General features: G+C 38.5%; 1 protein-coding gene across 16 annotated transcripts in view; it reads right to left on the bottom strand.

Annotated features, from left to right (window-relative positions):
• PROM1 (prominin 1) overlaps window positions 1-27,723 on the bottom strand; it is a 61,774-nt gene that overhangs the window by 25,340 nt on the left and 8,711 nt on the right. For 12 of the 16 annotated variants that reach the window (XM_051798411.1, XM_051798417.1, XM_051798425.1 and 9 more), the window contains exons 3-7: window positions 14,285-14,343; window positions 11,182-11,208; window positions 9,445-9,650; window positions 2,949-3,069; window positions 184-247 (exon numbers count right to left, since the gene is read on the bottom strand). In XM_051798411.1, the coding sequence (XP_051654371.1) occupies window positions 184-247; window positions 2,949-3,069; window positions 9,445-9,650; window positions 11,182-11,208; window positions 14,285-14,343 (477 nt within the window). The remainder of the gene's footprint in view (window positions 1-183; window positions 248-2,948; window positions 3,070-9,444; window positions 9,651-11,181; window positions 11,209-14,284; window positions 14,344-27,723) is intronic. The other 4 variants (XM_051798420.1, XM_051798428.1, XM_051798424.1 and 1 more) reach the window with 1 other exon arrangement.

Genomic DNA, 27,723 nt, shown 5'->3' with positions numbered 1-27,723 from the left:
CTCTGAGACTTTTCACGTGAAAACAATTTTAGATTTTGGTCTCATATACTACTGAGAACAGCACTTCTGTTTGAAAACCATGTTCTCATAAATAAAGTTTCACTTTGCATTATGAGCTAATTACATTATCTTTCTGAGCTTTTAAATACACGCTGCTAACCCCCCTTAAATCAAAGTACTTACTATTTAGGTCAGAGAGTGCTTTATCCTTAGCTGTGTTGTACTGGCTCACCAAATAGTCAATTTGCTGTAAAGAAGATGATTAAAAAAAACATTAAAAGAATTGGAAAAAAGTGATGCTTTTGAATGTGTCAAACTGTTAGCTTGAAACAATCAAAATATTTGTGCCAACTCCCTGGTTCTCTACTGTTTTCAGTTAACTAAGTATTTTATTTCCTTAGCAGAACTGCACATAATAAAAGACCAGTTTAATTGAGACATCTACTTAACTGGAACTTCTCTGTGGTAAATGATTCAGCTCAAAAGCAGAAGGAACTGTGACCTCATGAAGCCTTTGAGTCAGTCAGGCAAATAAGTTTTTTTGCATGTCTCCAATTTCGTTACTTGATTTTCTCCTTCACGGAGAAACGTGAGGCACTGATGCAGTGGTAATTTTGAAGCAATTCACCAACCACACTGGCTTGTGTCTGGGCAGCCTCTCAGAGCTTCTCTTGCAGAAAGGAGACAGCTGTTCTGTCTTAATGCAAATAGTTTTCCTTACCTTCAAGAGGATTTGGTCTCAACTTGAGCTTTACCAAAGACATCGTAACAATATAAACCAACAGCTTAGTTATCCCCAGATATTGGGTTTGGACAAAAGGCTATCAAAGAACCATCCCAAGTGGAAAGCTTATACTAATTTTGAAAAGACATTAAATAACCTTCATTCATTTCTGCATGTTTAAAATAATGCATTATGAATTCTACCCCAAGCGAGTTAGAGTGGTGTAAAGGTTAACATACTTGACAAATGGGTTTTCAATTTTAAGCATGACTCAAATATGTACCAAAGCGTACATGGCTTGTAGTCTCTGTGAAATAAAGAAAAAAAAAGACCAAAAAACCCCCCTATTGATGACACAGCAGTGGACGCCATTAAATGACAAAGTATGAAGCAGACTCTCTTTTTGTAAAACAGGAAAAAATATTTGTTTCTTACTAAGAAGGCTGTAGGTATATCTTTGTTTATTTGTTTGCTTTGTTGACCTAGGCTAACCTAAGGGCTAAAATTTTGCAGGACTACAGGTTTTGCATTGTCTCCAGCAATGTCACAGACAAAAGGGGATTCTCTATCACTAATAGTGTTATCACTCAATACTCACAAGTCTGCAAATCTTCTGTGACATGAACTCTTAACACAGGACTTTTTCAAATCCTCTTACATGCTGTACATACCTCATACTGATGAGTCAAAGGCATCAATTTGCATTTCAGAGCTTTATGGCCAATTGGTAGGATTCTAGAACTGAAGCACTTCTTATTTCCCCAAGAAATTCTTACAAATATGTGTGTCTACATGATACTCATGCACCTTGTCTGACGAAATGACTTAGAAGATACAGCTGATGACTGCATCAGTTCCAAGTCTAAAAAAATAGAAAGTAATAATCCTGTTTTGAAACTGAAAAAAGTGCTAAGTGAGACTTTGAGTAACCTCTGGTACAAGTGTTCCAAGTCCTGACACTTTTAAATTTAATAATTCAGCATTTTTATTAACTTTTTAGACAGTGTTTATTTTTTTTTTTATTAAGATAAGTTACTTCTTCATAACAGATTTTCTCCTCTGATGTTTCCCACTGCCAGCACTCAGTGTGCTGTCAAAGGGACTCTGGTGGTTTCTGATATGATTGGATGAATCCTTCTGTGCCCAGTGTCAGCTCCAGACCGACAAAAGGCACCCCTGTTTCAAGAAGGGTTATTGGGGTTATTGGCATGACCTTCAATTCCTGCCATGTACCTCCACCACTGGTCTGTCAGAGCACCACATGCAAACAAATAGTTGTATAGGGAACATCTTCAGAAAGGAAAACATTTTATGGCACCCCCCAGATGTCTCCTGTTCTTATTCAGCTCTGGCCAGAAAACAAAACAAAACAAAACAAAACAACCCAGAGTTACTGTAACTGGAATGCTACCACACTTGTGGATTCCACATAATTGTGTGAATTCCACCTATTTCTAATTTCATGGAAGTAAAACAGATTAATAAAATTAAATTCAAATAATTAAAATTAATGAAAGCCAAGGCAATAGGGCTGTCAGACTTTTTTGTTTCCTACAAATTCACAAAGAATTGAAACTGTACATTCTTTACAAGCCTTCCTCACTAGAATTTCTTTTTTTCTTTCAATACAAAACAAGATATGCAGAGGACTGCTTATGGGATTCTAAGGCAAGTCTGAAAGGAAGGAATCTTTCCTGTTCAGTATGGTACAGTATGACTCTGGTTTAAAGAAAAAACAGTCAAAAATATTCCTGGGAAAAAAGCTATTGTGACTCAGTCCCAGAGCACATACAACTAAGTCCAAAATACAAGGAAACAGGAAAGAGCAACAGGGAATCCAAGTTTACATGTAATATATGTTTTTGTATGTATTCCTTTTAAAACCTTATTTTCCCAAATTATTTAACTTCTGCTAGTGATCTACACTAGTTCAGTAGGAGGAAAAGGGTCTACAATCATCATAGCAGCATACTCCCAGAGTACAGCTCAGAAGTTGTTCAAAGAATGCTGATTCATCAGGATAACTCCCAAACACTTACTACCATGTGAAAATATCTTCCCTTGCATCATTTATTCTATTTAGTGAGACTGACACACAAAGAATAAACCAAATACTGCAGGTGTGATTTAAACCAAATAGAAAGAAAAAATTACTTTCTGCAAAATTTCTTATTTACACATATTCCCTCCCACCCTCATTCCCCATAAAGAAAAAATTCTTTACCGCTGGAGTGTCGTTAAGGAATATTTTCAGGTCTTTAAAATTACTGTTAACCAGTTTCTTTGCTCCTCGGACTTGGTTAGTTAAATGCTGGTTGGCAGCATATGCACAGAGCACTCCAACACTACAAAAAATATAGATAACAGATATTTCTTTGTTACTGTAAATGCATATTCTAACATTAAACAGAACGAAAAAATTATAGCAAAAAAAGTCAACATTATCAAAAGAAAGGTCTCCATAAATTTACACATTCTTTTTCTTACTAGAAGTTCTCACATGCACCATCAGGCAGAGTTGAGCAATGAGCTATAAGGGCCAATGTTGTACTACTAATTCAAAAAAATAAACGAAAAGTGATGTTAACCCAAAGACTTCAGAAGTTATTTATGTACAAACTAATCCATTAGCATGGGTACTGTCAGAAAATGTGTATAGCCTAGGTAAATTGTATGAGACTTAGAAATGCTAGGTTCTTTCACAAATATCATTAACCTTGACACAGCTATAAACAAATGGTCATAAGTTAACTGTGAAAAAGAGTATTTTTCATTTGATAACTTCAGCAGCAAGATTTATGCAAAATGGCACAATTTATTGACATAATTACACAGATTTTCCAAAAGCATATGGATAGTCCCTAATAATGCTAAAATAATATATAAGCATTTCCTGATACTGAAACGAAAGGTGGAAAGTGAGCTAGACTTCCAGTCAGCACTGCTGCTATTTTCTATTTGATCACTCCCTACTGTAAAATTCTAATTACAGCATGGCAGATCTGCACAAACAGTAAGTAAAAAGGCAATTAAAGGTCCCATGAGAGTCTTCAAAGCTCTATTAGCATACATGATCCTTAGCTTTTTGTTTAGCTTAGGTGTAAAGTATACTTAAACAGAAGGATGACTTTTATTTTTTAACATCTCACATTCAGAACACTTAACCTTTCAGACAAGTACCACAAAGGTCAAGAGTAACCACCAGAGTGGTAACAGCCTCAGAATCAAGATGACTACAAACCCACTTGATGGGTTAACCATTAACTTTTCAGCAGACAGCAGAGATCCACTCACCACAGGCAGGATACATCCCCAAAGGGCAGACACTGCCTTGAGGCTGCAGTCAGGTGCGCTACAGGCAATTCCTGTTTGGCATATTTGTTAAATCTCTCACTTTGTGGTGTAATAAAACAGCTCAATACTAGAGAGGTACTACCCTGAAAAGTCATTATGGACATCCAAACACAGAAGAAGGGAATCACTGACACAAATGGTACCATACTCTTTCCAGACTGTCAAACTTATCAAGTTGGAGTGTCAAGGGGACCCAGATACCAGTATTTGTAAATAAGACTTCAAGAAAACCCTATACCAGGCTCCCTATGGGGAAGAAGATAGATGGAAAGTACAACTTTTGCTCCAAAGAATGTACATTCAAAAAAAGCCATAATACAGCCACATAAATGAAATGGTGGAGAGCAAATAGGTACCTAAAATGACTTGTGTATCCTGGCAAGATAGGAGCAAACACCCTGATTCATGATGCTCATCTCCTTCTTCAGTGAATCAAAACCAAGCCTTCATCTTTATTTTGCTTTTCCTATTTTAGCTTTCCCAAACAAATGTAAAGGCTTGTTCTCCTGGTAAAACTGATCTCACCTATAAGAATTTCTGCTGCTCTGACAATACTCTCAAAAGAAAAATTCTAACTTCAGAGCATGCTACAGGTGCAGGTCTGTTAGGATCCCTTCACTAATATTTTCTCAATATCCAAAAACATCCAGAACAGGATGACAGAGTTTTACATAAAGAGGTTGCTTCTCTACCCAAAATATATAGTCATGTCTTCAAAACTGGCTATTAATGAACCTCCTAGAAATCACTAAGGAACAAAGGGACATACACACTTATCTTCGTATTTACTTAACCTACAGCAAATGGCATATTTTTTTCCACTATGACCAACACTCAAGCAGCCATGATATCAGCTACCACCCAAGGAATGAGAATCCAAAATGCATAAATACCAAGGAACTCAGTAACTTACACCATCCTGTGATTCCATGACAAGAGAAGTAAGCGGTTTAATTTTGGACATATACACTATTTTATTTAACTCTACTGTGATGGTAATTGCTATCAAAAGCTTTTTTTTTGCTTTGTTAATAAGAAAAAGTATCTCAAGCTATCAGGAAAAGCAAACATTTGTGTACCGCTCTGAGGCTCAGGGTTTATAACCACATCCTCATTCTTTAGACAACCAGCGTTTATGTGTCCTTTCAGTGCTATGTTCACAGAACAGAAGGGTCAATTGGGAGCTCACAAAACAGCGCTTTGTAAGACTCCAGCATGATCATCTTTCTCTTTAGCTTCCTAAATGGGAGGAAACAAGATAGAGGAGATACTTCAAGGCGCTCAGAACAATTGCGAATGTAAACAAACACACAACAGGAGAGAGGAAAAATCTATTTACTATGTAACTGAGCCGTGAGTCAACATTCATTAAGCAGCTGCAAAGAGAAGGTCATAAAGCAGGAATAAAAAGGACATGCTTCTGTCATAAAGCAAGAATAAAAATGACATGCTTTTTCTGTAACAGATTAGAGAATTGTTTAAACAATTCTTCAGGAGTCCAATATTCCACATTCAAGTTTCCTGTCAGGTTTCACAGACCAATTTAAATGTTATTAATCCAGTTGCAGAGGGAAACCCAAGCTTTTCCTTTAGCTGAACTTGCAAAAAATGTCAAGTCACAGAATAGAAAACCTGAGCAGATTTACATATTGGAAGAATGTCCCCTTTCTCACTACTAGCTAATGAATTTAAGAAAATAATGGGATAGAGATTTCTGTACCAACCTTTCCACCACTTCTTTCAGATAATATTAATTTCCAGGTTCTAAACAACACGTCCTACCAATCTCACAAAGCCAAGGATACTTGTGAAGCCTGCATGAGATACTTGCCAAGATGCCAAATACCATTCCGTGCCTCCAGACTTGGCCTTCCCTAGCCTCATACATAACATCCACAACTTCAAGAAAGAGGTTATAACACAAGCTCTCTTGGAAGGACAGAAAACTGACTGTACGTTTTTCTATTCAATAGCCAAGACATTTTGTATTACCAGCAAGTCTGGTATTGCAAAACACGCATTCTTAAAAATCCAATGTTCCTCCCTTTATAATATAGAGGAATTAAGGAAATTACATTTTTTTCACAGAAAAAACACATTTGCCTAAGCTTGCAGATGCCTAGGAAATAAGAGGTCTCTGTTCCTAAACTCTCAGTTCACCTTTGAAGAAAAGCACATAATTGTACTCATTATAAATTTGGAATATCAAATCTTAGTTGTGTATTTGATAGATTATTTCTACATCCTCTGCTCTTTAGCAATAGAATCCTACTTTGTAGGGCAATATCCTGTATAAAAGCTGTCAATTACCAAAAACACTGCGTGTATTTTTGACTCAATCTATAAAAAGAAGTATTTAAAACACAAAGTGCACATACCAGAAAAAGACACACTAAAGGCCTATTTAGTTTAAGACAAACCACAGCGTATGTAACTTCTTTCTTATATCCCTCCTTGAGGAAAGCATAGTTCTCACATTATGCTCCACCTGAAGAAAGCAGATCTACACAGAGCTGTTTTTAAAATTAAATCTGTCATACTTTTATTGCCTTTACACATCATTCCAATAAGCTTATTATTAAAACCTCATCCTAATTACCAGAGCACTACATCGGTGGAAAACTGAGAAGAAATGTTCAGCATGATTAAAATTTACTAGCTGAACTATTCTAAAATCTGCATTAACAGCATACATATGTCAGTGTGAACTTGCACCTTGACACACAGAAAAAACATCCCCATGTTGCTAGAATTCTCTAGAGTTGTTACCTACATACAGAATCTATTGCAGGCTCTGAATTCAGAGTCTCTCCCCTAATACTCTTTACCGTGCATTTAATCTGTCTCTTCCATCCAAGGAAAGACAGCTTGGAACCATTTTTTCATACCAAGGACTGGAAAAAAAATGAAAAATTAATTAAAAAAATAAAAAAATAAGGAAAAAGAAAGGGAGAAGAAAGAAAAACAGGAAAAAACAGCTCAATGCTCCCTGTTCTCTTCAATGATCTTCTGAACTTTTGAGAGAATCTCGGAATGGTTGGCACCATGAAGAAAGACGCAGAATATACACTCAGATGGTAATCCTGAAGAAGTCCCTCCAGCAGCTGTCTGTATGTATGTTCCATGGGAGTGTCTTTAAGGCAAAGCTCCCCTGGCAGAGGTGTGGGTTCAGGGTATCTGATGAATGCCAGCCCTACTAAATGCATCTTCTGAAGCAGCACAGCTCTTAGTGAAGGAGTCCATGGCATTCCAGTCACCTGGCAGGGGTTTAGGAGACACCCTCCCCAGTGCTGCATGAACTCAAAACTATACCCAAACAATGACAGGACCCATCCTAGTGATTTCAGAGCATACTTGATGTAAATCCTGTATTGGAGATCATTCAAGTTTTCATTCTTTTGGTTCTGTCTCAAGTAGCCACAAGCATTTTACTCACATGAGACTACACTCTTTTGGTTAATGTCACAGCTTACACATTTAGCTGGGCCCAGTACTCGAGAAGTGTCATTTTGGGAAGCACTACAGGTAAATCTTCCACCTAAGCCAAAACTGCATAGAAACTTTGGGGAAAAGCAGATAATAAATCCAGAAGAACATTTAGTTTGAGTACAGTTCAAGACATGTAGAAACAGTTTTAAGTAAATCTCAGGCCTCCTCCATTTTTTCCTGTTGGCATAATGGCTACCAGTAAGACTGTCCTTTTGTGTTACAGCATTGTAATAAGCAGCCTGACATGGGTTCAAATAGATTCAGGCATGGCATCTTCTCCTCTCTTGTCAAAGAAGATCCAGGAAGGGCAGGAGAATCTCTTTGTACAGAAGTGTACCAGAGACCTGAGACCTCAGTCAGGCTGGGATCAGTACTATTAGCCTTGTAAAGTTCTATCTTGCCTTGCACAGCATTCACAGCATTAGAGACTTAGCCAGGCAGCCATATGAGATCATCTCTACTTGTGGAAACCTGCAGACAGATCTCAGGTCAACTCCTCCCTAGGGTAAGCATCTGATACTCCTGATGTCTCATGCAAAAGGATAAAAAACCCGAGGAATTAAAGAGGCAATTTCACTAGTTCTGTAAAGCATATTACGAGGGATCGCTGATCTGCCAGTCATGACCTGGGAGGAAGCATTTACCAATGCTGGGTATGTTTAATCCCACAAGGATAGCTGGCAGCAAATGCACAAATTTAAGAGACCACCAAGGGGGATGATCTCTTAATTTCTCTGCTGACAGGCAACATCCCTCAGCCATTATAACCAGAAAGTAGCATCCTGCAAGGCGTTGTAAAGACAGCTGGTGAGCTCTGTGAGCTACCTTCAGTTTTGGCATGCTGAGGTAATTTAATAATTTACTGTATTCAAGGCACCTTGTACTTTTGTCCTGTCATTGTGGCAGGGATGCACCTATCACTCATAACTTGATTTAGGTTTCTCATTTTAAGAATACTAAGGGTCATGTTTGTTAGTGATGTTCAGGAGAAAAGAGCATGTTCCCATATCTGATATCAGCATGACCCCTATTTGAGCATAGGCAAGGTCTCAATTTGTCCTGACACACAGTAACAGAAAAAATAAACTCTAGATTTCAATGAAGTGACAAAGTACATCCCACCTGACTAAACAGTCACATGGTATAGATCAAAAGACTTTTTTATTCTTTTAATATAATCAAAAAATAAGCATAGTAGGTAGGTGAAAATATGAAGAAGTTAGAGGAAAACAAAAAGCCTGAAAGCAAACAATTTATTTCGAAGGCAGGGAAAAGAAGAATCTTGACTGTAGTTCCTCATCACCCATTACACACCTAGCACAGTAGTGTGCAAAATTGTGCAAAAACGTCTCGAAACTCCAGGATTTACACTGAGTTCATGCATGGTTTAAACAACTCAGGACCCAAAAGAAAAAACATTATTTTGAACTAATAAGAATATCTGGAGGACAGCAAATACTAGAGGAAGTCACACAATTGCTTTTCACACCAGTACAACACTATCAGGAACAAAGCAGTACATTGTACCTCAGGTTCTCTATGGGATGGTAACTGAACACAGGACACAGTCTCTCATAAGTTGAGTGCAACATTCTGCAATTGCCATTTTGAGATTGGCCAAAATTTCACCTGCCAAATTAAAACAATTTTTTTTTTGTTTCACACCTACATTCTGCTCAAGTAAGTATATAATGACCCGTGGATAGTAATGGTAGCAGCATTTTTATGATGCAGTTACTCTTTCTTTAATAAGCAATAATACTGTAGTCTAATAAAATAATTTCTGCACCTGTAGGCTAATACAGTATTATTTGTCGTACGACACTGCAAAATAAGTTCTATACCAAGCTTCATATTGTTCTATTTATCACACTTGCCTTATTATTAAAGAAGCAACAAAAAGAAATGTTGCAAAACAGCTCCTCTGACAGTCAGCATTTTTCTTCTGTCTTTGATGCATTTCCCCACCACAGTTGTCACAGCAACGACACATACAGAAGCAAAGTCCCACAAGAGGCAGTAACAAAATAAATAGCAATCCCAAGGCTGCGGAGACTATAAAACCGATTTCATAGTAGATGGCCTGTAAGTCAGACAAAAATAGTGGTAATAGCATATATCACACAGCAACTGCAATCAATAAAGAGCAAATAATTACAAATCAAACTACGGACTAAACCATCTACTAAATTACCAAGGTTACAGACTTGGTATATTTTGTCAATAATTGACAACTTTTCTAACAAAAAGACAATAACATTGTAGATACTGATAGCTAATAATTATTTAGCTAAACTACTAGCTAGGCAAACTACAAGAGTGAGTACTAAGAGAGAGTAGGCTCACAAGAAATAAATGTGAATCAATGCAATTGAAACAGGTTAAAAATGAACACATTTGATTTCCTGGACCACAAATCTACTGTTTCTCACATCTGTTTCCAAAAAGGCTCCACAAATGTCAGGAAGGTTAACTAAAGCAACACTTCATGGAGGGGGAAGGGAGGCTTAGCTTTTTCTCCTTTTTATTCACTTATGAGTAGAAAGATTCTTATGAACTGCAAAGGGAAGTACTTCACTGGATGATTGATTATAATGGCAGAGGTTCCTCCAAACTGCTGAATTTAAAACTGCTTAGGGACAGGAAAACATGCAGGAGCAGACAGATTTTAAGATCTCTCAGGTAAAGACATTTATTCTGCTGCCAAACAGCAAAGCAGCAGCAACTAAAAGGATGCTTTCAAAAGCTGGAAGGAGTGAAAAGAAACGATGCAATTCCATGCCCTAACCAGCTTTTACACTGCAAGAGACCCCAGACCAAGAAGCTGGGCCAGGCAGCCCTGGCACAGCCCTACACAGCGCTCACAGGGGACAAGCTGTGAGCTTGCCGTGCTGTTTCCCTCTGCTGAAAACACAAGCCAGCCCATCCCAGAGAGCATCAAGCAGGTGTCTGCACAAAGAGATCAACAGCACAGTGTGGGCATGTCCCAGTGCTTTTTCTTCCCTGATAAATCTCTCCTCTCCTTTCCTTTCCCAATTTTAGGAGAACTAATTCTCACCCGAGTACTTTGAGTACTCTCCTGTTTTACACCAATACAAGGGCAGCTTAGCAGAAAAGGAATGATATTGAGGCTGTGTAACTGTCCTGCAAAGTAAGTTAAAATTTCTCACAATCTATCAATCATGCTCCAGTTCCAGCTTCGCTGATGTCTGTCTTCACAATCCCTAATTATGAACTGAGTCAAATACAGCAACCATGACCATTACCAGAGTTGCAAATTTCTGACCTAATTACCAATTCTAGGATGAAAACTATTTTTTAAATTATTATTATTATTATTATTAACTCCTGGTTAAAACTTTTGCTTCCTTCTGAAGAATATGAACAAGATGTTTGGAAGAAGAATTTGGCTTAATTTTGCAAAATTTTTACTGTTTTCTATCTAGCCGAATACTTCAAAAATTATTTGACAACAGAAGTTATTTTAAGATAGGTCAGATGGGAAAACAGTATTTAAAATAACATTAAAAATTATTATGAATGTTCTAACAGAAGTAATGCATACAGACATGATTAGTTTCCTTTCAAAGTGTACATCTACCATAAGACATTACCTGAAGAGTCAGGACAACATTTTCTGGCTGTGGAAGTCAAAACAAATGGAGAATGTGTATAAAACACAGGCAGCATGCACAAAAAACAAATCCGGTGAATAATGAATAATTAGCCATGACCACAACAATTAACAACACGGAAACAATAATGAAAGCCACTAAAGTAAAATAATGCACAAAAGCACCATTAAATAATTATGGAAAAGTATTTACAATAAAATACATAGCAGGTATTTTCTGGTTTCCCTGGTAAGTGAAAGGAATCTAGGATTTGTCCAACAAATACTTCCATTTTAAAACAATGACAGACCAGTTATTTCCACATTGAGTATCCAGTTCATATAATTCCCAACACATCTCACAGAAGGCCAGAAACTGCATTACTTTGTTGTTTAGTGATTGCTTCATGAACTCCACCTGTCGTAACTGATATGATATTCCTGTCCTTTTCTTTTCAATTTTATTTTGGTAGCTCCACTAGCAGCTTTGGGATCTTACTCTTTGGGACTACATAAAAATTCATCCTCATTTTTAAGTAATCATGTAGAGGTTTAATTTAAATTATTCTAAAGCAAAAAAAAAAAAAAAAAAAGGAAGGCTTTCAAGAAAATCTGAAGAAATCTCTTTTAACAGTTCTTAAATGTCTTATCTGTAATACCAGAAAAACACTGAAGACTAAATATTCAATGACAGGAATTCCAGAAGAACCCAACTTCCCCTTTGTTTCCATAGTGGAAATAGAAATTCTTGTATTTTCCCCTTCATGTCTGCATGACAAGTTCACAGCTCATAATGCCTTCCCTCTTTTTCATAACTGGAAGAGAAGTGGACAAGCTAAAGATGGCAAGACCCCTCAGCCCAAAGCCTGATGTGTGAAAATCATAAATGTTCAGGTTTCAGGATGTTTTTTCAGTTTTTTCAGATTTCATACATATCTTTATGAAATCTCTACTGCACAATATTACTTAAAATGTTCAAAATCATATTTTGATCATATCAACATATTTTCTCCCATACTAATGGGAGGAAAACAAATGCTTACCCTCCCTTACAGATCTGGTACCAAATATGATTTTGAACATTTCAAGTGAGGACTCTCCCAGCAGAAGCAAAGCAATGGCAGCAGCAGTGAGCTGGCTCCCCAGAGCAGGCACGGATCAGCTGCTGGGTTGGCCTGGCAGACTGCTGCCCCTGGCAGGGGATGGGGAGATGCTGATGGTAAGAGTCCAACTGGGAACACTGGGACACACAGCACAGAAATGGGAAGGGCCTCCTGGGTCACTAACACTTTCTATAAATAGGTTAAAAAAAATTATACAGAGGAATGGCAGCAGAAATTTAACAGGATAAATATGAGCAGCAGATTTCCTGTTCTTACTACTGAAGGGCTGTTCCCAACGCTTGGTGAACATGGTTTCTTCTCACATGGAATTGTGCATGATACATATTTCAGCTGCTTTGTTTCTGTGCTAGCACTGTCTTCTGCCCAAGGAGCAGTGCTTTCTTCCAGGTGCTTCCTCTCCATATATATTTTAAAAGGTAATCACACCCCTTATCAACTCTTCTCCTAAGCAAAGCAAACTCTTCTAGCTTCCTCTGAAGACCCATAGATTTTCCAGATCCCCCTAATGGACATTTTCTGAACTCGTCCTATTCTAAGTTCATTGTCCCTGAATTTGAGTGATCAGAACCACAGGCAAACATTTCTAACTACTTATCCACACCCTTCAGCAATATTCACACTTCCCCATCTCCACTGGAAACTCCTCCAGGGGTACACCTACCATGCTAGCCACTTCACAGTTGACTCTCACTAATGCTTCTGTCTTCTTAATGCCATCCTACTTGTCCTGATATATTTTCTTTTTCCAAATTTATTTCAAAGTTTTGCACTTTATTCAGGTCAGAATTTGGACTGACAAATGGCCTGTATTTCAACAAGCACATCCCCTATGCAGGACTAGAGCCATCATCAATCTCAGATTTCTCAAGACTTATGTACTAGTTCCTAAATACTAAATTTGTGCCCATGTACACCACTTATGGTCTAATGGTTTTGTCCCAACTCTCCTAGCCAAGCCCAAGCCTGCTTTCCTCCCTGGGTATACAGCCACAATCTATGAAACACCACTCTTTAGAGCCCACCAAACAAGTATATGGGATCAGCAAGAGTCACCTGATGCATCATAACAACAATACCCACACACCAGGATGTAAGGCAGAGGTTATCAAGCTACTGGAGAAATAGGCCTGTTGTCAGGAAGACATGGAAGCACAAGGCTTTCCCCTTTCAAATACCAAGGTCATTCAGGCCATCCTGGTTCAAGGCAGTAGCTCAGTGCCTGTATGCCAAGTGCCATACTCATCCTTCTGACAGGTACACCACACTGCAGGGACTATAAGCAAGCACCTCAGTGAAGTAACTTATTGCCTGGCCATAGTTTAGATTGCTACTGCAGACAGCCCCTGATACTGTTTCAAAAACAGAACACCATCCTTGAGAAGAGCCTCAAAATCAGATGCACATTATATTCCATCTTCTTGCTACCAGATACCCTAAGAATTTCAACTGTTACAGGATATTCACAAACCTAAAGAGATAATGAAAAATATCCTCCACATGATTAACACACTACATAAACTAAAATATACTTTGTAAGTAGGCTATGGGAACTTCATTTTACAAAGGCATCAGAACCAGCACATAAATTCAGCTTTTCAAGAAAAACAGCTGAAGCTTACATGAGAGCTGAGCAGTAATGGTTCTCTCTAAGCTTTTTTAAAATAAAAGCAGTATTTTTCAATACAAAGAGCCTTCAACCTTTGTGCAACAGACACTGCAATCACATTACAGCTGCAATTTATAAGTCAGCCTTAACTATGATTAGTTTCTTTACACTGGCTTATGGACTTTTCCTTGTAATTGCTTTTGAGAGATTTTGGTCCCACATTTTTCATGAAACTATCACACTTGTTATTCAAAAAATTAGTATTTCTATCCTGTTCATATAGTTTTAAAATACTAATTCCTGTTTTAGAAACAAAACTGAATTTCAAAGTCATAATTTTCATTATTTTATGCAAATACACATAGACAATTTACCTTTTGATAATCGCCCTGTGTCTTTCCCAACTGCTGCTGTGCTACTTTTCTGATGAGATCTGAAAATAAGCAAGAATATTCCAGAATTTTAAACAACACAATTTATTAAAATCAAGGGAAAAGAATCGTTTGAATTCTACTGTTAGGCAGGCAAGATGAAATTAAGAACAGAAATCAACAGCATAGGCAAGCACATAAGTGTCTCCATAAATCTGTCTAGTAACAACATTTTTAATTAACAGTGTGTTTTATGAGCTCACAGGAAGAGACAGGTTATCTATCAGTTAATCAGATACCACTGAAATACAGTAAAGGTTTTTCTGAGGTCATCCTCTGTACCATAAAATCATTATTAAAAGTTCATCACACATATACCAACTACGTGGACAACGTTCCAGGTGTCAGCTTTGCTTCATGTTTATGCCCAGTACATATATGCATACATATACATACATACATACATACATACACACAGCATTATATACATAATGTGCAAAATAAACATACTAATGCGGATTTCTTGATTGAAGGGTACAAGGAAGAAGACTCTTATCTTTCCAACATTATCCCAATCTTTTTTCCCTGCCCTCTCCCCTGCCCCAATCTCTGGACCAACAGTTAGTATGGAAAAGCACCAAAACAAATCAGAAAGCCTAACATGTTACTATTTACTGTGTGTGCAGCTCCATCTAAAACTCATTCTAACTTACAATATAAAAAGAATACAGCAACACCAAAAAACCAAAGCAGGAATGTGCCACTCAGTAAACTCTGGCAGCTGTAACAAGGATACCCTTTTTGGGACATCACCAGCCTACCCTTATCAAGGTTTTGACAACCCCATGGGAACAATGCTGGGAACTGTGGCACCCAGTCATTTCTGCGACACCCTGCACTTGAAGAGGGGCTCCAGCAGCCCCCCATGTTCATACAGAGCTGGACTTCATGCTACTATTGCTCTATTTTTAGTCTCCCCACATGCTAATGAACATACTTGATAAAAACTTCTATTAAGTTACCTGAGGCTCAATTAAAGGACCTGAAGTTTCAAACCCAACTGCAGACCTCCCAAAAATCCAAGCCCTCTCAGAACTGATTGTAGCACTTGTGAAATATGTTCAGGGAGTTCACAGAGGCTTTGATCTCACTCCTCTCTCACCCTCCATCTGGCTCAGAAAAATGAATTCCTAAACAAACAGCACCCATAGTCCTCCCTCCCCAACACCCTGCAGAGGGAACAACGATTAAACTGATCTGCACATTGAAGAGATCCTGAAGAGTTCCTCACAGAAAACTGTCCAAGGAAAGAAAGCACATGACAGCAAGGCACAAACTGCTGTTTTAGGGCAGGTAGTCCCTGCAAGGGAGCTGCAGACAGCAAGACTGGCAATTAAAAAGTAAAAATCTGTTAAATCATCACTGAAGTGTCAAACTGGGACAGGAGGTACATTCTCTAACACAGAGTGCTTGCAGTAGGTAAGCAAGGACTCTCTACGGTGAGGCAACCTCGTTTTGGAAAGACCATCCATAGAGTACAAGACAAGGCTGAATCCCACAGTTAGAGAAATAAAACTAAAACATACGTGGAATAAGCACCTGGGAAGCACAAAAGAATTACGATCCCTGCAATTCCTTCCAAGCTCTGCATCTTGTGAGTCACGAGACTGCTGAAGGAAAGGGCACACACCACTGTAAGGGCAACACACAACTGACCCACCACTGCAGCTCTGACACATCTCGTGCACTGGGATCAGCAAAGTCCTCCCTGCATCGAGATCATCCCAGGCAACATCTGTGCTTCTCCAAAAGTTTCAGCAACAAGGAGATACACAGCTGAGTGAGGAAAAACTGCACAAACTCCAAAGGTGTAAATCCCACCGGTTGTTATGCAATTTTTTCTTCTTCAGCAGAGGTAACATTTTTTTACTCCTGTTGATATCTATACCATGTAAATAAAATACTGGTGCATAAAATATAAATGTAATGAATTTTCTTTATAGTTAGATGGCTTTTAGCATACAGGAAAAGAGCTAAAACAGCTCTCTCGTTTATGTATTGATTCAACTATTTAGCATTGCGTGACAACACCCTATAGAAAAGCCACTGAGAAACTTCTACCAGCTTAAATGAGAATGTGATAGGAAAGAATAAAAAGGAAAAGCTTTTGTGATCCTCAGTGGCATGAAGCAGGCACAGGATCCGACAGCCCAGGATGCTGTGGCATCACCCTCTTTGCTGCTACTCTTAACACCGACCAGAAGAGTTCCCAGCAACCTGCTCTCACTTCCAGGCTGCTCCTAACTCAAACATTCATCTTGCTTTGGAAAAGGGTTGGACTTGCTGACATCTAGACATCCCTTTAAATCTGAATTATTCCAAAGTTATCCTGCAATCATAATGACATTCTATTATAAATTATTTAGGGGAGCAGTGAAAACACTGCCAGGAAGCATGTAAGAAAGCAAAATTTTATTATTAACAAAAACGTCCTTTCCTAATGTTGGGAATTGGTACAAGAAAATTTTAAAAGCATTAGCTTTTCACATTAAATAGAAGTTGAAAGATTTTACCCGTTCTCCTAGTTGAGTGTCTGTCCTCATAATAAATAAAAAGTAAAAAAAAAAACAAAACCAACATGTTGCATAAAGTTTTACATACATCTATATACACATATACATATACATTTATGCACCTCTGTATGCATGTGTGTATGTGTATGGAAGTAAGAGCTCAAGAGAAACAGAAGGGTTGAGGCTGGAAGAGACCCCCTGGGATCATCCAGTCCAGGTTATCCAAGGCCATGGCCAGTCAGGCTTTGAGTATCTCCAAGCAGAACAATCAATATTTAAATAAACCAAACCAAAACAACCCAAAATGTGCCCTGGTTTCTTGTGATATGCCTAAATTGCTCTGAACGTTCCTGATTCATGGTTTTATTTATACTGTTTCCATATTTTATAGCCTGCCAGTCAAAAAAATTACAGAAATTAATCTGAATACTCTGTGACAAATTTATGCAGAAAATTGCACTCTGTTTGTGTTTCTGAAATTTAGAGTCTCTAAAGCTCGTTCATCAGAAAGTAAAACATCTTTAAGTTTAATAATAAACAAGAAAGCCTGAAAATAGGTATAAAATGTTCCCACATGGATTGAATAAGTTTAATAGTAAGAACAATACCGGCTTGACACACAACACAATGGCTGCTACTGCACAGCCCACTTTTTTCCCTCAGTTTTACAGAATGTGAGATTTCCCTACTGAATAAAGATTCACTACTTACATTACTTTGCAATGATTTTTCAGAAGTAACATGATACTTCAGGGTGTTTTTCTCACCAGACAGCACACACTGATTGTCTGGTCTTTACTATGAATTTATTATTTTAACAGCCTTCAGTATAAATGGGATTAGGCACATCCCTGGTTAATTAATTCCAAATGAAGTGTGGAAGTAGTATATATTCCCATAAAAAATATTTTTGGCTGTAACTGAATGTGAGATTATCTGCAGTTACTCGTCCACACATCTGTACACACAAACACACCTTAGTGGTTTTGTGGTACCAAAAATCTCCCTGCTCATTGCAGGGGGGTTGGACTAGATGATCTTTAAAAGTCCCTTCCAGCCCAAACCATTCTGTGATTCTACTAGGTTTTAAACACATTGATAGTAATCCTGGGGAAACGTCCTGTGCCAGATACTGTGTAAACACAAGCTACTTATGGCTACACTGCTCACTGCAGGAAAATGAAGAGACACCTCAGACCACATTTTATTCAGCCTGTGATTCTGGTGTGCTTTTATGAAGCACCTTTCCTCCCTAGCTATAACACTTCCTCTCTAGCGTTCAAATAAGCTTTTATTTTTCAACTGAACTAAGGTAACTCCACAGGACACTCTCTTGGGTTATTGGCAGAGTACCACCTGAAGGCTGATTTCTGTCTCAAAAATACAAGTGTGATAAAAAGTGGTGTCCTTTATTTTCAAATTAACTCGATTACTTCTGAAATCTTGGCTTGACCACCTGCACACATTGTTTCACAGGACCAGTAATCCAAGGCTTTAGCACAGAACACACTTTATCATTGGGGTTAAAGAGATTTACCTTGTGAGGCTCATTTACACAGCTAATTACATTACTGCTTTGCTGTCTCCCTCCTGCTCCCATCACACATGTGAAATGCCATCTGCCCTGGTAAATCTAACTAGCCAGATGAACCCTTAATTTACCAATGCAATTTGTGAAGAAATATTAAGCACCTCTGAGGATCTCCAATTAACAAAACATAATCACCAACTCTTGCATTGCTTGAGTATTGTGCATATACACTCAATGTCTTGTTACCCTGTCTGGTTATCACTAGGTATGCTTCTTAAAACTGCTCTAGAGAAAGGGATAGCAAAAATAATAAGAGACTTAAAAATAAGCTGTCTGGCTATTAAGCATCAACATAAATTAGTTAGAAATTCTTCTGCCAAGAAAGCTTTTCAAATCTAGGTGACAGGAAAACAGTTGGAATAAAACCTTTGGGAATGCTATGCTTCCTCTTCACTCAAGCAATTCCATTGAGCCAGTTCAGCAATAGTGCAACTCCAACATTAATCAAATTATGCCAGAAATTAATTTGTCTTTTTATGCATAATATAATATACTAGGCTTCTATTCTGAAAGGTCTTCAAACAAACCAATAAGAACTATGACTGAAGCATTCATATCACACTGAATAGAGATTTTTTTCAGAACAGGGGAGAATTACAGAGATAATACACATGATCAATTAATAACTACTTTATTGCTACCTCATTCTAATGTATAAAACCGTATTTCAGCCCATTCCTGTTCATCTATAATAGAGAGAGTCAATGGACTACATACACACTGAACAGTTCAGCATCTCTCTGAGTATGGGTCAATTAGCCTGAAATTAATGAATTAAAATGACTTCAAACTTGGTTTTTTCCTCTCTAATTATTACTCAGACTAATGAATATCTCTTGAAAGGCCAAGAAAATCAGGAAAGTTGTATTACCTTTTCAGATTTATCAGAGACAAAAACCTTCCATGTATGTTATAGCAAGTTTTACAGCAAGTTCAGTTCACTGACATTTTAAAATACTTGCTTTGACTTGGGTGGATCTTTGGTTGCTTCCCCAAAGCCTCAAGCCATAGCCTTTACTGCAGTCAGATTCAGCTCCCACTGACAAGTCTCCTTCAGAAGGTAAGACAAGGTCACCTTTGCTCCCCTTTACTGCCACCAGCTACACCATGGTTCTGCTCACTCCTACCATCCCTAATCCCACAGCACCACTTGTCTCTGGCTCCACTGCAGAGCAAGATGAGAGCTTGCTGAGGAATCCACCATGCACACTGGTGCAGAGATAGCAGAGAGAGAGGGTCCTGCCACACTGCTCCCCCCCGTGCAGGAAGGAAACTCACTCTGTAGGTCATGTGGGAAGGCTCCCACACAAGGAGGTCTTCCCATACAATAAGAGATCACTTTAGTCCACAGATAAGAAGCCTAATCCATGCAGTCACCCATACAGTCTAAACCATTCCTTTCCAACTCTAGCCCGAAAAGCTTCACTCTCCTCTTCACAATGTCCTCCTCACACAGACCTGGAACATAACCCTTTTCTCTAAACTAAGAAGAAAACCCCAGCCTTCTCAGATAATTTCTCCCCCAACTTTTAGGCCAAGTCTCTCTCCATACAATTCACTGGTTTTTTTTTTCCCTTGAGTTACTGGGAACATCAGGTTGATTCAGCTTCCATCCTCCTGTTCCAGGCCAGAGGTCATTCTGGCCCTCTTCCCTTCAAGCACAACTCCCAAGTGACACACTGACCTTCCCTCACTGTTGTAGCCCACACACAAGATCATCTACTTATATTACAGACATGGTGAAAGGAAATTCTCTGTTCAATCACCTGTCTATTCACCTGCATTAAAGAAATAATGTTCAAAAACTAAATTATCAGCCATGCCTTTGGACAAGGAAAAAAGGCAAGTAAGAAAGGAGCCTCGTTGCTGTACCTCATCCCTGATGTGCAAAACAAAACCCTAGAACTTGTTATTCCACAATGTCCAGAAGAACTTGTTTGAATGGAGGTAAAAAACCCCAACAAATACATATTAAATTGCTTAGGTATTTCAACTTCTCATCTACTATGGCAATCTGTCTTTTCACCCTTTTCTGCCTTCAGTCTGCTGTTTCCTCTCATCCACACCATCATCGTCCATTCCCATTCCTTGACTCCACATTCTTTAATTAAATATTGTTATGCTACAGTACTCTGGCTGTCATAAAATTCAACAACACACAATATGACACAAACAAAAACACAGTTAATACATCTTTAAGGTCTTGTCACAGTTATAAAGCATATGCTGCTTTATTCATAATTGAAAGGACAAGCTACCAGACTATCTAGAAATGTGCATTAGCTTATACTGCACACAGTGCAGGGCAACGTGAGAGCAAGTGGGGAGCAGAGCTGCAATATGAACTAGGTAATGAAGAGATGAACAGCTATGAGCAGGACTGAAAATGTAGGAGTGGTCTAAGCAGGGAGCACAGGTAGGACTAAGCATGGTGGAACTGCTGAAGACAAGTAATTGCCTGGCAGCAACGCTGCTGAAGGAACCAGAATGTGAAATTAAGGAGACCCCCTCAGCACCCTTCCTGACAGAAAATAACATTGCTCCAGTGAAGAAATTATACAGCAGTGGATCAGATAACAGTAACAGTCAATGAACTTTGTTCATGGACAAAAAAAGTTCCCCAATTTCCAAAAAACTGAAGTTGGTCAGGAAGACCAAACAGGTAATTTAAGTCTTCCACAGGAAATCCCCACACCTTAGAACTGCCCCAAACTTGAGGTTATTCCTTTAGTGCAGTCACATTTTCTCTTCAGGCATACTCTGCTTTCCATTGACATGCACAGACAACCTTAAAGAGCCTGGCCAAAGAAAAGGTTTGAAGAAAAAGGAAATAGCCACAATATTGACGGTTACAGGACACATAGAATGAAAGATTTCTCCTTTGAAAATAACCTTTGCAGGGGCTTTCTAGTTGTTCTTTGCTACAGAGAAAGTTCTGTTCTTGCTGAAGCTTTGGAAAAAGAACAAAAAGAGAGAAGCCTTTAGAAAAATCCTTCCTTGGGACGCTGTAATAAATTTGCATGCATCACACAGACGCGAAGGGAAGTAGAAAGCTTTGAAGAAGTATTTCACACAGAAACAGCATTCTTTCATTTTCTGAAGGCAACAAAACTTCTGTAGCACATTGTTTGTGCCACGACAGCTATTTTTTGCCACTTGCTTTGTTTGCAGTAGCTGCCTAAAGTTCTCCCTAGGCCACCATCTGGTAAGGATTTACAACAGATTATGGGCAAAGATTTTACTCGGTGCACTGTACACGTTTGTCTGTTTTAGCACACTGCACAGGCTGAGCAACTTCTTGATAGAGTGGGTTGTGTAGACACACTGGACTTCTGACTTTGATCAAAGTAGTAAATATTTAGTTTGTATGAACAGCATTTTTCCTCTTCCCTTCTCTCCTCAAGAGCTGCTGTAAACTAAGGAAAGCACAGAAAATCCTCACCTGCATAACTTGGATTACTGGAAATATGAACACAGATAATTAATTGGGAATGACACACCAGAGCCCTATTGACCAGATTACCTCAGCAACTGGCATTCTGGCAGCTTCCCTGAGATTCCTCGGAATTCCCTTTCCCCTGTTTTCCCATTTTTTTGCAAGGGTCACAATTTTCCACGTTTGATAACTGGGTCATGCATATTGGGTTCAAAGTATTACAGAGATCATTACTTCACTCAGAAAATCAAAGCAAAAAATAAAGTTGCTACTCTGAAGAAAGTTAATTAGGCCCGAAGTTTTGATTTGTTCTTTACAGGTACAGCCGGGCATGTTTCAGCTGAGTTAAAGAGCCAAAGTAATACTTAATATTCAAGAATATTCACATTCACAACTTTAATCACTGTTTAAAGTTCACAAAAATAAAATAATTTGGTGTATTTTCAGATATAAGAAAGATCTTGACTATGTTGTGATGCAATGCGGGTCATAGTTTAATCACAGAAGTGTTTTTAGATAAGAAATCTATCTGCATGTTGAAAAAAGTGTCAAAGCAGGTTTGGGTTTTTTTTTTTTAATTGGCAGGCTTACACTAAGATGTATATTCTGATACAGATTAGCCAGTGTAAACTACACTGGCTGGCCTTTGTGGCAGCTGGTTTTCCTTCTAACATGAAGATAACTCACTAGTGGAAAAAGAAATAAGCATACTCAAAAGTTTTCATACCTACACGGAAAAATTTAATACTGTTAAAAGGATGACAAAGCCCACTAAAATTATTACTTACACATTTATTTTGCTCCAGCAACTTTTTAATAGTGCATATTCACTTAGAAAAAAGCATCACTTTGGTTAAGATCTAAAAGTTGCACGGTGTATCTTCAGAAGCAAAAATAACAATGAGAAAAAGGGAGAGGAAAAAATTGTAATTGTCATCATTTTCAATGTAATTAAACATTGAATATGACTGTGGAAAGACTTGTTGCAAAGATCTATCAAATCCTTCTTCAGTTGAAATCATTCAAGAAAAAGCCACCACTGAACAAGATTTAGGAGTTTGTTACTTTGTGAACAACCACCAATGCAAATTACCAGACAAAATTAAGAGGGCTAGGCTAATGCCATCTTATTATGATGGTGTATTTTAAAGAAAAGAGAGAGTCAAATGACTGCTTTTCCAAAACCAGGCAGGACAGTGTCTCTCATGATTAACTCAAAATGCTTCATGATAGTCAAGATGATGAAGGAACTGAGAGGTCCCTTAGAGGCTCGTGAAACCATCATTCCACTAAATTCAGTGACATCCCCCTCCACTCTCTCCCCATCAGTTTCACGAACTACAAGTTAAAAATTATAATGAGATTCAGCACTATGTGAATAGATAATCCTGTAGAAATTAAATGAAGAGGGAGAAGGGACAGCAAAGTACCAGACACTGTTAAGCTGGGAAAATTAGGAAACCTCAGCCCAGTGGCCTGAAAACCCTAAGATTTCTGCAGTTACGGAAATCTCTTTTCAAAGAGGTTCATGCATGGTACACATTATCAAAAATGTGGCTCACCCAAAACCTGTTCTGTCCCACTTCTCACCATACAAGATGCTGCAGATATGCTCTGGAAGTCTCAAACAAACTACCATGCTTTTAGTGGTTTAGATTTCCTGTTCACAGAGGGAGGAACACAAAGAACTGCCTTCTTCACATGGTGTACTCTGACTGCCATTGTGCCCTGGCATCTGAAAGGCAGAACTTGGGCTTTGACCAAGTTGATGCCCAAGGTGCTTATCTCCTTGAGATACTAAATGGGATTGGCAAACCTTTAGATTAAGAACAATGAATGCACACAGAGCTTAATTCAGTGTTTTACTGTAATTGCTAGTTCAAAGACACCATGCTACATTCAACACAGCTAACATTACCAACCACAGTCCCAATATACACACCATACAACAGTACTAATTAGCTAAATATAGGCATTTCTAGGACATGGTACCTTTGCTTATTTCTTTAAAAATATTCAAACCGTACCAATGAAGCCCCTTTACCTCAAATGATGAACAAACAACAAGGCCACATTCAGTCACAATACCATCCTGTACCTCAGACCCTTCCCTTCCCTGTAGTTAGCACCCCTGGATTTAACTGTGTCTAGAACTTCTCTCTTGTGCACTGAAGCAGGGAATGCTGCTGATCAGCTCTCTGGTTACACCTGTGTCCTCCATTAACGTCGTGGGAGAAGGCACTTTAGACTTGGGAAATACAAGTTGAGTCTGTATTGACTACACAACTATAAGCCCACTAAATTGATAATTATTATCTAAACTCCACGAGGCATTGCTGTTTGAGGTACCCTCCAGCTATTACCACAGCCATCTGTGGAAATGCCACCTCTGAGTACACTCCCCATAGAAAGTAACCCAAATTCCCTCAAACTCTACCTGAGGTTCATTTTCATTAGTTTCTCCCTTCTAGTCTAATAGTGTTGTAATTGTAAAGTTGAATTGTCATTTTCCAGTTGCTGACAAGGCATGTTTTTCTCCTAGGCACAGCTGGCAGGCACTATTAAACCAGATCAGGGTAAGCACTGAGGATACTGAGAAAAAGGATTCCAGATGTGCATATAGAGCAAGATTTTCAGATTATCAGCTATAGTACCCTGATTAAAAAATTATTTCCATATTTTCCACATATAATACCTGTCTGCAAAAGAGATTCCTTGTTTACATAATCCAAAAGAAGCGCGCAAGAAGACATCAGAGAAGTATTAACGTCTGCAACTGTAATTTTCTGTGGTAGCCTCTAGTAGATAATCTATATAAGTCTGCCCTCCCTAACACCTGTGTCTCCTCCCTGTACCCAAAAAATCCTCTTGACAAGTAATCTGTTAGAGAGTCTGCAGTTTGGAATAGCTGAGGGAAAAAGTAATTGCTCTTCTGATGCCTCAGTAAATTAAAAAGCCAGCCTTAAATCCGACTCAGAAATGTTCTCAGACTGTTCCTTGTTTACATGGGCATGTCATCAAATAGAGCATCTCTTAACTTCCCAGCATGAAATGAGCAATGATTTTTTTAAATACTACTTCCTTAAATGTATCTGAGTGGGCAGAAAAAAGAAGAGGTTAATTTATCTTGTATATTCCTGCTGCTCCTTCTTCCCAAATATTTCCAACATTACACACAAGAAATTTCTTCCAATGCATACACCATATTACCAAAATAAGGAGCACTCTTAAGTTCTTACCCCAATTCCACACAAATGACATTACCACTGCTGTATGTAACACCTGTCACCGGGGACTTGCATTTTTTACATACACAATTCAGTTACTATTCTAAATTCACATCACAGCTCTTGTCACAGCAATGGAACAAAAATAGTTACAGGGATGTGGTGAAGGCACCAACTCTACAGCTTACTGAAACTGTCATTTCACAGTAGAACTTTGCCAGTCTAACAGCTAACTCACTAAAGGGCAGATCTTGCTCTTCCCCTCTTCTCAGCTCCTGCACCAGCAATTCCATCTGTGCTCCCAGCTCCAGGATGCAAGCTTTTAAGAAAACCAGCCCACATGAACAGGGGGGTAGCTATCAAACACTAGCTCAAAAAAGCAGTCAATCATATCAGCACAGTTTCACACCCAAACTAAAACTGAGACTTCACACAACTGGAAAAAAGGATATTCTAACTTCAGTTTTTTATACAGCATCATAATGGCTGTGGGTACCTGAGCAAAATCTTATGGTGCTGGACTGCAGCATCTGCAGAGCCAGAGCAGTCCTTTCACCACATGCTCGTGTGGACATGCCCAAAGCTCCTGAGTAAGTCTCAAGTTTAAAAAAAAAGGGCACTACCAGCTATGCATAACTGAGCTTAGCTCCAACGTCCAGACACAGGAATTTGTTTTTTGTAGGGCAGTTGTGGAAGATCTATTACTAACAGGAAGCAAAACTAAAGTAAAAACAGGCAACCAAGAATTAAATAGTTACAAAAGGCAAAGAAGCTAGTTTTACCCACACACAAAAACAATTCTGACTTACTCAAGTTTAAGTGAGAGAGTGATAAAGTGTTTTGCTTACTTGCTTTAGGACCTCACAGCCAATAGATTTAAAAAGTCACTATCCTAGGAACTCATCAAACCCATCCACAACAACAGTGTTTTGAATATGCATTTTCTATTACAGCTATACTAGCTGCAGATAGAGTTTATTTTCACATCAAGTCACATGTTTGTTCTTGAAAATAGATTAAAATGCTTTATTTGCTGAATACAGTCATGTGAGATATTCATAGAATCATAGAATCAACCGAGCTGGAAAAGACCTCCAAGATCATCAAGTCCAACCCTTGATCCAACCCCACCATGGTTACTAGACCGTGGCACTAAGACATCCAGTCTCATCTTAAAAACCTCCAGGGACAGTGAATCCACCACCTCCCTGGGCAGCCCATTCCAATGCCTGATTACTTTCTCTGCAAAAGATTTCTTCATAATATCCAACCAAAACCTCCTCTGGCACAGCTTAAGACCATAAATCATTACAGAGACAACAAAGACTAACTTGGTGAACTTCACAATCTGCAGTGGCTTTAAGGCTGACCAGATGAGGAGAAAGACAGACCAAACGGGATTGGAGACAGGACTTTCCATTAAAATAGTCAAGTTATGATCCTCACTCCTATTCTCAAACTGTTCAACAACAAAGATTCCACAATCAGAAAGAATTGAAAGGTGTAATCCAGGTCTAAAAATCAGCTTGTTCATTTTCTAAACAGGAAAATCATATATTTAACTCTTCATACTATCTTTTGCCCAGGAAGTACCTGCATTCAACAACTGATTTTTATGTTTAAGTTTTACTCCTGCTTCAGCATAAATAGGATTATTTCAAATAAAATACAGATGCTGGAACAAAGCAACTGTAACTTAACTGGCAGAGTTGGCCTGCAAGACATTCAGGTACAGCAGAGTAAGGTAAACAAGCCTATCAGTTTTGGTCTTATTTCACCTAAAAATAGGAGCAAGAGCTTGTTTCCCAGCTTGTTTCCTTTGTGAACTCTTCAAATTTTCTTATAAAACACAACCTGTGAAGCCAAAAATTTGTTGTGCACATCCTGCTGGGAAGTGGAATCTCACATTAACATTGTCTTACTGCAACAACTGTTTCCATGGGAACAAAGACAAAACTAAGGTACTTCACAGCAACCACAGTATCACACTGACCATTCCCTCTCTGCACCAAGTTCACATCTGAAGGTTTCCAACACAATAGGTGACATGCACCATCTCACAACCATGAACTAACAACTTTATTGATAAATTAATGCTGCAGTTTATGACAATTTCTCGGTAAAAGAAAAACAATTTGTTTTGTTAGATGTCCTCTTTCTTAGCTGAGTGATAGAAACAACTTGCAATTCTCCTACTGAGATGAGCTCAGGTGGTTAGAGCATGGTGCTAATAACATGAAGGTCGTGGGTTTGATCCCCATATGAGTCACTCACTCAAGAGCTGGACATGATGATCCTTGCAGGTCCCTTCCAACTCACAACATACTGTGAGAGTGGTGCTATTAACAAGAAAGAATAGTAGTGCTCTATCCTACACAGTCCTCAACAAAAGGAGTAGTAGCACCACCGTTTCCATTTCATAAATGGAGAAACAAAGGCACACCAAGATTAAAGTGATTTATTGAGCCTCAGGTAGCAAACCAGCGACCAAACAGTCTTTTCCAAACAGTGTATCATTAACTCGAAGTGGAAACTGCTTCCACACATATCAGTTTATTTACACTTGAGTAGATGCACTCCCATTTACAGCAGTACATCATCTAGTAACTAGCCTT

This window comes from Manacus candei, unplaced genomic scaffold (genome assembly GCF_025592945.1).
Source record: "Manacus candei isolate 608988 ecotype Guabito, Panama unplaced genomic scaffold, ASM2559294v1 h1tg000048l, whole genome shotgun sequence".
Taxonomy (NCBI): domain Eukaryota; kingdom Metazoa; phylum Chordata; class Aves; order Passeriformes; family Pipridae; genus Manacus; species Manacus candei.
This window is presented reverse-complemented; position numbering and strand designations above follow the sequence as displayed.